This window comes from Mobula birostris, chromosome 4 (genome assembly GCF_030028105.1).
Source record: "Mobula birostris isolate sMobBir1 chromosome 4, sMobBir1.hap1, whole genome shotgun sequence".
NCBI lineage: Eukaryota > Metazoa > Chordata > Chondrichthyes > Myliobatiformes > Myliobatidae > Mobula > Mobula birostris.
This window is the reverse complement of record NC_092373.1, coordinates 36,270,379-36,283,603: the sequence shown is the minus strand read 5'-3', so window position 1 is coordinate 36,283,603 and position 13,225 is coordinate 36,270,379. Positions and strand designations below refer to the sequence as shown.

Below are 13,225 nucleotides of genomic sequence, written 5' to 3'. Positions count from 1 at the left end.
TTATCATTTAAAGACAAATTGGATAGGTATATGGACAGGAAAGGAATGGAGGGTTATGGGCTGAGTGCAGGTCGGTGGGACTAAGTGAGAGTAGCATTCGGCACGGACTGGAAGGACCGAGATGGCCTGTTTCTGTGCTGTGATTGTTATATGGTTATATAACTCACTTATAAGTCAATAGCATCAAAACATTTTAAGTAACGTTTGGATATTAAACACACAGCACATATTTTCCCCGTATGAATATATAAAATCATTGCAACACACCAGTATCGCTGAATCAGTGGGAGCCCTGGGCTGAACACTTGTTTCCCAGCAACAAGATGGAGCCATCGAGGGGTGATGGGAGACAGCGATACTCGAAGGGGGTTCCTTATGTCCAGTCTATTCCGCAATTTAGTTTTCGTTGCATTCATTGCAGAGATATGTTGGAAATGGAAGCAACGTTTTCAGTGCTTTCGTGGCTATCTCAGGATATTTACCCTTGACTTTGATCCAGAGTGCCAGTAGAGATGTTATGTCAAACATACTTTTCAGCCCACCGTCATTTGCAAGCTCGAGGAGTTGATCTCCTTCCCACGCTGACATGGATGACGCGTGGGTAATGACCTCGCGTGCGTTCAAGCTCAAAAGAGGGTGTGACAGGGAATGAGGAAAGGTGCAGCTGACTCATATCATTTCCTCGCGGCCCGGTAGCGCATGCTTTGCGGCCCAGTACCAGTCTGCGGCCCAGTGGTTGGGGACCGCTGTTTTAAAGGGTCTGTCATCCGTAGAGGCTGTTCTCTTGAATAATGTCATATAGATTTGTAAAATATGCTAATGAAATTATGTTCAGCAATTTGTTTTAGCTGCTAATGCTTGCAATGATAATTTGATCGTAACTGAATATGTTCTTTCAACAATACAATCTTGGGGTTTCTTCTCTTATATCTATGATGAACACTGGCATTATTACTCCCTAATCAATGATTAGAGTGTTACTCAGTAATAATACACTCTTGTATCATTGTAACAGATAAAGCATTGAAATTCTTCCCTACACTTAATTATTTCATAGACATTAGCTTTTGTGAATTACAATTTTGCTTGAAAATTGTAACTTTCACCTCAGAAATGAGAGAATGTTTTTGATCAGATATATGAATATGCTAAGAGATGACAGACAACTTAGGCAATAATATGGCTGTGACAAAAGCTGATTTTAACTACCCTAATACTGACTATTGAGATATGAGGTGAAGATATGTAGCTATCAAAGAAGGCGTAAGACTCTCTTTCCCTTTGCTAGCCTGCAGGTCACCCTTGGTCAAGGTATAGCACCTGCTTAGCTTCCCGATCAGGGTCATGTGAAGCTATGGGAGCAGGTTGTATGAGTAGCTGGTGAATATTACAAGTCCTGGTTATGCGACCACTGATGCCAGGCAGACAATCCCAGAAGAGTAGTGACAATGGCTGAGGTCACCCATCTTGTAAAGACACTGCCCAGAAAAAGGTAATAGCAAACTAGTTCTGGACAGAAATTTGCCAAGGACAATCATGGCCATAGATTGAGACCATGGTAGCCCACATTATTCAACATGGCATATGATGATGATGATGATGCAAAATTCACTGGGACTAAGGGAGTGGGGCAGAACTTATTAAGTGTGCCCAGGAAAGTTCTGTCCTGCATTCTGTAGATGACCCTGGTAGAGAGGGGATAATAGCACGTGAACTCTTGGGAAATGAGGCTGGGCAAGTAAGTGGGAGAGCAGTTGGGGAACAACCATAATTCTATTACCTTTAAAATATTGATGGAAAATGATAGATAAAAGAATTCTGTGTAAAAGAATTATCAAAGATTCAGGTCTCGAACCTTCATCAGAACTGAGAGTGGAGAGGAAAGATAGAGGGGAGGGGAGTGGTGAGCTAATGGGTGATAGATGGACTGTGGAATGGTGAAGGATGATGGTCAGATTGAGCAAGGTAGAGAAGGGAAGGGGGAATTGGGAGACAGAGGTTGGTGGTGATAGATGGATTGGAATGATGAAGGATAATGTTCAGATTGAGCAAGGTAGAGAAGGGAAGGGGGAATTGGGAGACAGAGGTTGGTGGTGATAGATGGATTGGAATGATGAAGGATAATGTTCAGATTGAGCAAGGCAGAGAAGGGAAGGGTGGAACTGGGAGATAGAGGTTGGTGGGTGATAGATGGACTGCGGAGTGGTGAAGGATTGTGGTCAGATGGAGCAAGGTGGGGAAGGGAAGGATGGAGTTAAGAGACAGGTCAATGGGTGATAGATGGGAACAAACAAAACAAGTGAAGGTGGAATCGGGAAGGAGGAGAGGATGAGCATAGAGACAGTGGTGAGGGAGAATATCAAGGAATATGTGTTGAATATATTACAGTTGCAGGGGGAAAGGGTCAGGGAGAGTGGGTCGGGGGGTGAGCAGTTTAGGTAGTCACAGAGCAAGGCAGAAAAGAGTGGAGTTGGGAAGAAATGGCTGGTGGTAGGATCCTGCTGCTGGTGGAAGTGATGAAGGGTGATATGCTGGATGTACAAGCTATTATAGTGAAGGGTGAGGACTGGGAGACTCCTATCACTGTTCTGTTTGGTGGGGTGCAGAAGGGATGAGAGCAGGAGTACAAGATATGAAGGAATTATGAAAAAAAGCTGTTTCAACCACAGTAGACATATTAGACACAGAGAGTCTAGGACCAGAGGGAACAGCCTCAGAATAGAAGGACATCTATTTAGAACAGAGATGAGGAAGAATTTATTTAGCCAAAGGGTGATGCATCTATGAAATTCATTGCCACAGATGGCTTTAGAAGCCAAGTCATTTTGTATATTTAAAGTGGAGGTCGATAGGTTCTTGATTATTAAGGGCATCAAAGACTACGAGAAAAAGACTGGAGAATGGGGTTGAGAGGGATAATAAATCAGGCTTGATGGACTGGTGGAGCAGACTCTATAGGCCAAATGGCCTAACTCTGCTCCTGTGTCTGATGGTCTCATAGAAGGGATGAACTATATCCTATGAAAAAGATGGCATTACACATATTTTGGAATGGAAGGCCTCAGTCTGTGAGCAGATGTGACAAACACGGGGAATCTGGGAGAAAGTGATGGCATCTTTATAAGAGACAGGATGGGAAAAAGTGTAGAGATCCTCTCACAGTGCTCAATTCCTATGAGCTGCTCATAACCAAAACAGTGAGGATTGATAGATAGAGATAGATAAACAGATAGATACTTTATTGATCCCAAAGTGTCACTGTAGCATTATAAGTGCACAGATATAAAATATACAAATATTAGAAGGGAAGTAAGTAAAAATAAAAAAATAAGTTACCACAAACAGTCTAACAGGAGGGCGGACATCACTTCCCCGCCTATAGGTTGATTAACTATAGAGCCTAATGGCTGAGGGTAAGAATAACCTCATATAGTGCTCTTTGGAGCAGCACAGTTGTCTTAGTCTATGACTAAAAGTGCTGCCCTGTTCAGCCAAGATGGCATGCAGAGGGTGAGAAACATTGTCCAGAATTGCCAGGATTTTCCGTAGGGTCCTTTGTTCTACCACGGTCTCCAGTGTGTCCAGTTTGTCTCCTATAACAGAGCCAGCCTTTCTAATCAGCTTATTGAGTGTGTTGGCTTCACATGTTTTGATGCCATTGCCCCAGCATACCACTGCATAGAAGGTTCAGGAGACTGGTAGAACATCTGAAAGAGAGGGGTGAATACTCCAAAGGACCTCAGTCTCCTCAGGAAATAGGGGTGATTCTGGCCCTTCTTGTACACAGCCTCTATGTTGGTGCACTACTCATCTGTCATCCAGGTGCACCCCCAGGTACTTGTAGAAATGCAGCCATGAAATACAGAGATGATGTGTGCTCTCCTGCATATATGAATGGGTTATCTATAAGTTGAGAGCTTGTAAATTGGGGGCAGCCTGTAATTAGTGAAGCTTTTGGAGTTAGTAGATTTATAGTATTTGTCAATCAATAGTTTATCGCCTGAGATGGAAACAAAGCAATCCAGAAAGGGAAAGAAAAGTCAAACATGGCCCAAGTCAATTTTAGTGATAGAGTGGAAGGTACCCACTCCAAAAAATCTCTCTTTTTCTCTCTGTCATTGGGCAGAAAACAGAAAATCTTGAAAACACATCCTTTTAGTTTCAAGGACAGCTTCTACTCTGCTGTTATATGGCTATAATTTAATTTTGTATAGTTTTCCTCTTTTAATCTGTGCAATCTTCCTCTTCATAGGTAAAAATGGACAGTGGGCTTACCGTTTGGAAAGCAATAACATACATACAAGAAACCCAAGACAAAAATGTGTTGATTGGTATTTAAGTGAACCTTTCCCATATTGGAGCTTCTACACTTCGCCTTGCCCCTGCTCAATTTGGCAGGCTATTTTTGATAATTCCTTTATATGGGGACAAATCATAAAGTATTATGGATTTGAAGTTAAAGGAACTCAAGGTAATGATTAGTTTCCTTATTTCGTGTTCATGTGATCAAAAATAATGCAAGAAACTCTGAACAGAAGAAACATGCAGAAATGGTGTTTATTGCACATGCAATGTGTATTGCCTGTGCTACTTCCAGATGTTTCAATATTTATTATAATATATCGCTTGTGCCTTCAGGCTCAGAACCTTGAGTGGAAAGACTATGTTCTACATGCTTTCAAATTACAGCTTTCAGTCTAAGCATTTATATTTCTGTACAACTGTTCAAAAACTAGTATGACTAGGGTTCAATAGACATCAGGCCAACACAAACACACCAAATGCAGAACAATATAATTTCCCAGTGGGCAATGTGGGTGGTTTACCCAGAACTGGGAATGATGCAGGTGAGATTGTCACACATGCTACAGCTGGAGCTAAAGATGTTACTGTAAGTTGGTAAATAAAATAGTTCTAGTGTTTTTACCCGTGCTGTTTGTCTTTGCAAAGAACAAACATAACAAGGGCAATCCATCAAATACACTCCTCTACTCTACTCTTCCACACCTGTGCACATTGTCCCGCTTCAAATTAGGTTTGATCCCATTTCCACCACTTTCAAGTCACATATTCAAAATTCTTCTCCTGCATACCACTACTTTGCCTTTTGCCATTTACTCTAAGTTTGTGTCCTCTGATCAGAGACTTTTTTAATCTTCTCTGCTGTAAGAAGTATAATGGAAAGGATGTTAATTGAGGGATTTAGATTATGAGAACACGCAGTCCTCTTTTATTGTCATTTAGAAATGCATACATGCATTAAGAAATGATACAATGTTCCTCCAGAGTGATATCACAGAAAAACAGGACAAACCAAAAACTAACTCTGACAGAACCACATAATTATAACAAATAGTTACAGCAGCGCAAAGCAATACCATAATTTGATAAAGAACAGACCATAGGTGTGGTAAACCATGTATATATGTTGTAACTCGGTTACCTGTCTGGACACACACACCTCTGCTGACTGCCCCTGTGGCTCCTCCCACAGTGTCCTGTATAAAGGTGTTCGCCTTACCCCTCCCCCTCAGTCCGGGGGCAGACACTCACTGTGGAGGTCATATTGTACAGCGAATAAAAGCCTTTCAGTATTTTACCAAACCTCAGTCTTCTGGAGTAATTGAAGGTGCTTCAATAGGCACGTTAAAAAAAAGTCTCAAGTCATGATCGACTCCCGAGTCCCAGATAGCAGGCGGCAAAAGGGAGAAACTCTCTCTGCCATAAACCTCCAGGCACCGACAACTTGCCGAAGCATTGGAAGCACCCAACCACAGCCGACACTGAGTCCATCCATCCAAAAACTTCGATCCTCCGACCAGATTTAAAATGAAAAACAGCTTTTAACTGCATGTCAATTAGCATTACACATTCCCAAATATGCAATCTGATTTTGTTTCAATTGCATGTAATCCCAGCAGAAATTAATGACCCTATCTCTCATTCACTTATTTTTATGGAAGTAGTGGTTGAAATTACAGCCCATTATGCCACTGCTGTTCAGGGCAGAAATGAAGGTCTACCATCTCTGTCCCTGAAAACTGTGCAAGTCTCAGGTAGAGTGTCAGGAATACCACCACACACAGATCTAGAAGGAGTCTTCGTTGCTGTTTCTATAGTAGTTTTGTTTGACCAGTCAGAGTTGTTAGCCCCGAACTGAACTCTCAAACCTGGACCTCTTTTAGTCTGGCTTCTTCCCTTTGACCTGTCTGGCATAAGTGACCCTACCATGAGCCAAAGCGCTATTTCTCCTGGATGGCAAGGAGGTTTAGATAAAAATTTTGAACTCTCAACCAAAAAGACTAGATGCTGGGCAAAACACACAAACTGCTGGAGGAACTCAACAAGCCAGGCAGCATCTATGGAAAAAAGGACAGTCAACGTTTCGAGCCACAACCCTTTGGCAGAACTGGAGAAAAGAAAGCTGAGAAGTAGATTTGAAAGGTGGGGAGAGGGGAAAGAGAAACACCAGACAATAGGTAAAACTTGGAGCGGGAAGGATGAAGCAAAGAGCTGGGAAGTTGAATGGTGAAAGAGACAGATGGCCATGGAGGAAAGAAAAAAAGGTGGGGGGTGGGATGAGGAGAACCAAAGGAAGGTGCTGGGCAGGCAAGGAGATAACATGAGAGGGTAAGGGGATGGGAAACGGTGAAGGGGGTCAAGCTGATTTTTTAAAAAAACTGAAATGAGTGGATTTTTGTTGGTTAAGTTTTTTTATGGATGAGAAACAAATAAATGGAATAATTTACAAGCTGAATGGGCCTTTCTAAATCTGTTGAGCAAAACATACCTGAAACAGTCAAATATCTTCCTGTGTTAATGAGAGAAATAACTTACATCATGTGTCAGCAGGAATGTCTAAGTATTCGTTCTATAAAATTGGGAAAATAGAAATGTAGGAGTTTATTGCAATCATTTCTTTAAAAATCTCATGGTAATATAAAATGCAAAGAAACAGGTAAATATAGGTATTGAGTAAAGTTTCAAAAGTTGGTTGAAAGAAGTTTTAAGCATTTTCATAAGAGTGAAAATTGTGATATGGAAGGATGCAGACAGGATCCTTGTCTGGCAATAGGCAATAGAAGGTTCTGACAACTATGGTGAAATGGCCCTAAGGGACCAATGACCCAACAGATCATCGTGGAGTATATGATGTGGAAATGCAGGATGGTATTCAAGAAATCTATAAAGACTATTGATAGAGATTCAAATTCATTTATATATCACATTTCTACTGAAACATATAGTGAAATTAGTGTTTACAATGAACGACACCTAAGGATATACTGGAGTACCTATGGTTAACAGGATATCTTGAAAGATCAGAATCTCACAGCAGCAGCTGAAATCAAATGACTGATTTATTAAAACCTTTATCCCATCTGGCCTAAAATTTTCAACAATGAGATCGACTTTTAAAAATACTACTGAAAAACACTAGCAAACCAATCAGGTTAGGGTCAATTTCAATTGGATAATAAGTCAATCGAATTCATGGAATTAATAAAATGACCCTAACCTTGAATTCATGGAATTAATAAAATGATGAAAATTTTGAAAAGAAACTTTGAAGGATCATTGTCTATTGTAAATAAGTTAAGGATGATTTGATGAACTATCTAAAATGAGAGTCAGTTACTTGCAGCACTTATTTTGGAGGTGAATTAATGTAGGTTGTAATGCAAGACAAGTGAGCAGTTTGAGCAAATTAAATGTGGCAAAATAACTTCTTTTTTCAGATACATTTTGGACATTCCAAAGCCGATTCCCTAACAGGCTGGGCTCAGGAGTGAGATGTTATTATTCATTTAATGGTGGTCTGATCTATGGTGAAAAAGAACGATTTCTTCCAGCACCTTGGACTGGCTTCAACTTTTGGGCTTGGATCTGGAGGGGATACTCATATTATCTTCAGCAACGAAATTATTATTACAATGTTTTTTTACCAAGAGTGCAAAGAAGCTATAGTGGTAAGAAAAAATAGAAGTTACTTAAATAATATTTTAAAATATTATTAAAAAGACCAAGGAAGCCCATCAGCTAATAATAGTGTGCAATTATTTCCTTAGAAATTACGTTATGAATCAGACTGTTGCGTAAAATACAATTCTTTAATTGTTTAACTTTGAATAAATAAAAGATTAATTATGTTTATATCATTAAAATAAATGATAAATCTATATCAAGTTCTGCACATATAATTTTAATCTACTATTTTACACTATTTAAATAGTAATTAATATGATTTTGATGAAGATTCATTTAAACTTGTTCCATATTCACATAGCCATGTATTTTCAAGAAGGAATGTCTCAGATCTGAAAAAAATGTAGGAAAATATTTTAAGCTACCGGAATTAATTCCGACTCTAGCACTGCTGATCCAGCTGGAGCAGCACACAAACTCAGATGCCAATTTGAGGAGCACACTGGAAGTGTTTTATTTTAATTAATAAAAGTTGTAGCATACTCCCCAATATACTCTGTCATCTGTGTTTGGAACCTGTCTGAGTAGAATAAAGCCAGAATAGACAACCTTAGAATTCCTATTCAAAGTTTATTGAAGTTAGACAACTCTCCTGCTAATATAAGGCAAAATACTTCTAATAGTAACATAGGTTGTCACAAGAAATTACAGAAATCATGCAATATGCGTTTGTACAAGAAATGTTATACACTGTAATAAAGTAGCATACACAGCTAATGTTTTTATTTCCCTGCAATTTTATAGAGCCTTTAAACCTTAATTGATCTTCACTTCAGTTCCCATGAAATTGCTGCATCTCTGATCTGGATGCATGTCATCCTGGTTTCATCTGTTGTTTCTATATAAGCCAAGCAGCCACATGTATAATACATAAGAATCACATCCAAGATGAGTGACTGGGCCTTCTGTGTCTGGTTTATTCCTTATAAGGTCATGTGCTCTAAGCTGATATAGTCCCTTGTCACCAGTCTTCACTGAAAATTTGTTGAAATGGGGAAGAAGTCTGAATTGAACTTAGAGAGAAGCTGTCTTGGCTCAACAGAAAGTCCTTAGTCAGTCAGATTGTAGATAATGCAGTTGATTGCATGGCTAAAGAAATGGTGCAGGAGGAAGAGCTTCAGATACCTGGATCTTTTGGGTTCACCTTCTGGGAAGATAGGACCTGTACAAGAAGGGCGAGTTACTCTACATCTAATATCCTTGCCGTCATATTGATTTCACTTATCAATAGACAATAGACAATACGTGCATGAGTAGGCCATTCAGCCCTTCAAGCCAGCACCATTTACTGTGATCATGGCCGATCATCCACAATCAGTACCCTTTTCCTGCCTCCTACCCATATTTCTTCACTCCGCTATCTTTATGAGCTCTATCTAACTCTTTTTTGAAAGAATCCAGAGAATTGGCCTCCACTGCCTTCTGAGGCAGAGCATTCCACAGAACCACAGCCCTCTGTGTGAAAAAGTTTTTCTTTAACTCCGTTCTAAATTGTCTACCCCTTATTCTTAAACTGTGGCCTCTGGTTCTGGACTCCCCCAACATCGGGAACACGTTTCCTGCCTCTAGATTGTCCAATCTCCTAATAATCTTATATGTTTCAATCAGATCCCCTCTCATCCTTCTAAATTCCAGTATATACAACCTCAGTTGCTCCAATCTTTCAACATATGACAGTCCCTCCGTCCCGGGAATTAACCTCGTGAACTTACACTGCACTCCCTCCATAGCAAGAATGCCCTTCCTCAAATTTGGAGACCAAAACTGCACACAATACTCCAGGTGTGGTCTCACCAGGGCCCTGTACAACTGCAGAAGGACCTCTTTGCTCCTATACTCAATTCCCCTTGTTATGAAGGCCAGCATGCCATTAGCTTTCTTCACTGCCTGCTGTACCTGCATGCTTGCTTTCAGTGACTGATGAACAAGGACATTTAGATCTCGTGTACTTCCCCTTTTTCTAATTTGACACCATTCAGATAGTAATCCGCCTTGCTGTTCTTGCCACAAAAGTGGATAACCTTACATTTATCCACATTAAACTGCATCTGCCCACTCACCCAACCTGTCCAAGTCACCCTGCATTCTCATAACATCCTCCTCACATTTCACACTGCCACCCACCTTTGTGTCATCTGCAAATTTGCTAATGTTACTTTTAATCCCTTCATCTAAATCATTAATGTATATTATAAATAGCTGCGGTCCCAGCACCGAGCCTTGCAGTACCCCTCTAGTCACTGCCTGCCATTCTGAAAAGGACCCATTAATCCCTAGTCTTTGTATCCTGTCTGCCAACCAATTTTCTATCCATGTCAGTGCCCTACCTCCAATACCATTTGCTCTAATTTTGCACACTAACCTCTTTTGTGGGATCTTATCAAAGGCTTTCTGAAAGTCCAAGTACACTACATCCACTGGCTTTCCCATGTCCATTTTCATAGTCACATCCTCAAAAAATTCCAGAAAATTAGTCAAGCATGATTTCCCCTTCATAAATCCATGCTGACTCTGACCTATCCTGCCACTGCTATCCAAATATGACGCTATTACATCTTTTATAATTGATTCCAACATCTTCCCCACCACTGATGTCAGACTAACTGGTCTATAGTCACCTGTTTTCTCTCTCCCTCCTTTCTTAAAAAGTGGGATAACATTAGCTACCCTCCAATCCGTAGGAACTGATCCTGAATCTATAGAACATTGGAAAATGATTACCAATGTGTCCACGATTTCTAGTGCCACCTCCTTAAGTACCCTGGGATGCAGACCATCAGGCCCTGGGGATTTATCAACCTTCAGTCCCATCAGTTTACCCAACACCATTTTGTGCCTGATGCGAATTTCCTTCAGTTCCTCTGTTACCCTAGGTCCTCTGGCCACTATTACATCTGGGAGATAGTTTGTGTCTTCCCTAGAGAAGACAGATCCAAAGTACCTGTTCAGCTTGTCTGCCATTTCCTTGTTCCTCATAATAATTCCACTCGTTTCTGTCTTCAAGAGCCCAACTTTGGTCTTAACTAATTTTTTTCCTCTTCACATACCGAAAGAAGCTTTAACTATCCTCCTTTATAACTATCCTCCTTCCTCCATAACAACTATAGAATTACCTTTGCAACATGCCAATTTTAACTCTTGATTTAACTTGCACCCTATATCCAGGCTACTGTTTGGGGGCCTGTAGATAACTCCCATCAAGGTCTTTTTGCCCTTACAATTTCTCAGTTCTATCCATACTGACTCTACATCTCCTGATTCTTGCAAGGAGGGTGCCAATGACACTTGGGCAGATTTAAACTATTGGGTCCTTGGTGGCTCAAGTAAGTCTAAAAGAAAGCACAGGCTGGGATAGATTAATGAACATGTGGGACTGAAGGTCTGAGGAGTATTTAATTTAATGCAAGGAGGTTGATGAGCTTAGAGCCTGAATTAGTACATGAAATTATGCTTTGCAGAAATTTGATTGAGAGAGACAGGTCTGTCAGTATAACTTTCCCAGATTTAGAAGTTTCAGATTGTGTTAGGGACGGATGTTAAAGAAGTGTGGTAGTTGCATTGCTGAGCACGGAGAACGGCAACTAGTCTTGAGAAAGTCATCTTGACAGGCTCATCTGGTGAGGCCATATGGTCAAAACACAGGAAGAGAAAAAGTGAGATCAATATGATGGGACTCTCAATGGCCAGCAGTATCTAGAAAAATGCATATGCAAGCAGATTATGGAAAGATGCAATCGTTCTCTCTTAGCGCAAGTGCCTTAGATGGCCAGAATTTGTTAAGTGCATCCAGGAGGATTTCTTGAAATAATATGCTGATAGTCCAATTAGGTAAGAGACCATAAGACCTTGCACTGAGAAAGGAACCTGGTCAGGTGATCAATTTTGATTTTGATGAGGGAGTATTTTGGGAGTAGTGATCATAATTTCATACAGCGCTTATAGAAAGTATTTACTCCTCCTTGGAAGTTTTCATGTTTTATTGTTTTACAAAATTGAATCACAATTGATTTTATACAAAACTACCTGCCTCTCCACCTATCTTCATATCGTCTGCAAACTTTACAACAAAGCCATCAATTCCATTATCAAAATCATTGATATATAATGTAAAAAGAGTTGGTCTCAACACAGACCCCTGTGGAACACCACTAGAAACCGGCAACAAAACAGAAAAAACTCCCTTTTTTCCCACTCTTTGCCTCCTGCCAATCAGCCACTGTTTTATCCATGCTAGAATCTTTCCTGTTATACTATTGGCTCATAGCTTGTTCAGCAGCCTCTTGTGCAGCACCTTGTCAAATGCCTTCTGAAAATACAAGTACACAACATCAACTGATTCTCCTTTGTCTCTCCTGCTTGTTATTTCTTCAAAAATTTCCAACATATTTTTCAGGCAAGATTTTTCCCTTGAAGATACCATGCTGACTACAGCCTACTTTATCATGTGCCTTCAAGTAACCCGAAACAGCATCCTTAACAATCGACTCCAACATCTTCCCAACCACTGAGGTCAGACTAACTGGCCTAGTTGGTCTCCTTTCTTCTTCCTCTCTCCCTTGAAGAGTAGACTGACATTTGCAATTTTTCAGTCTTCTGGAACCATTCAGAATCTAGTGTTTCTTGAAAGATCATAACTAATGCCTATGCAATCTCTTCAACCACTTATTTCAAAACCCTGGGGTGTACACCATTTGGTCCGGGTAATTTATCTACTTTCAGACCTTTCCTTTTCCTAAGAAACTTCTCTCTAGTTATGGTAACATCACACACTTCATGATCCCTGACATCTGGAACTTCCACCATACTGCTGGTGTCTTCCACAGTGAAAACTGATACAAAATACTTATTCAGTTCATCTGCTGTTTCACTGTCCCCCATTACTACCTCTCCAGCATTGCTTTCTAGCAGTCTGATATCACTCTCACCTCTCTTTAACATTTTATGTATATGAAGAAACTTTTAGTATCTTCTTTAATATTATTGGCTAGCTTGCATCTTTATCTGCTTAAGGACTTGTTTTAGTTGCCTTCCATTGGTACTTTGAAAAGCTTCCTGATCCACTAACTTCCCATAATATTTGCTGTATTATATGCCCTCTCTTTGGCTTTTATGTTGGCTTTGACTTTCCTTGTTAGCCATGGTTGTGTCATTTTGCCTTTAGAATACTTCTTCCTCTTTGGGATGTATCTATCCTGTGCATTTTGAATTGCTTCCAGAAATTCCAGCCATTACTGCTCTG

General features: G+C 40.2%; 1 protein-coding gene across 1 annotated transcript in view; it reads left to right on the top strand.

Moving 5' to 3' along the window:
• LOC140197010 (uncharacterized) overlaps positions 1 to 13,225 on the top strand; it is a 227,344-nt gene that overhangs the window by 108,636 nt on the left and 105,483 nt on the right. Inside the window, exons 45-46 of the mRNA XM_072256942.1 lie at positions 4,253 to 4,471; positions 7,740 to 7,970. Coding sequence (XP_072113043.1) covers positions 4,253 to 4,471; positions 7,740 to 7,970 — 450 coding nt within the window. The remainder of the gene's footprint in view (positions 1 to 4,252; positions 4,472 to 7,739; positions 7,971 to 13,225) is intronic.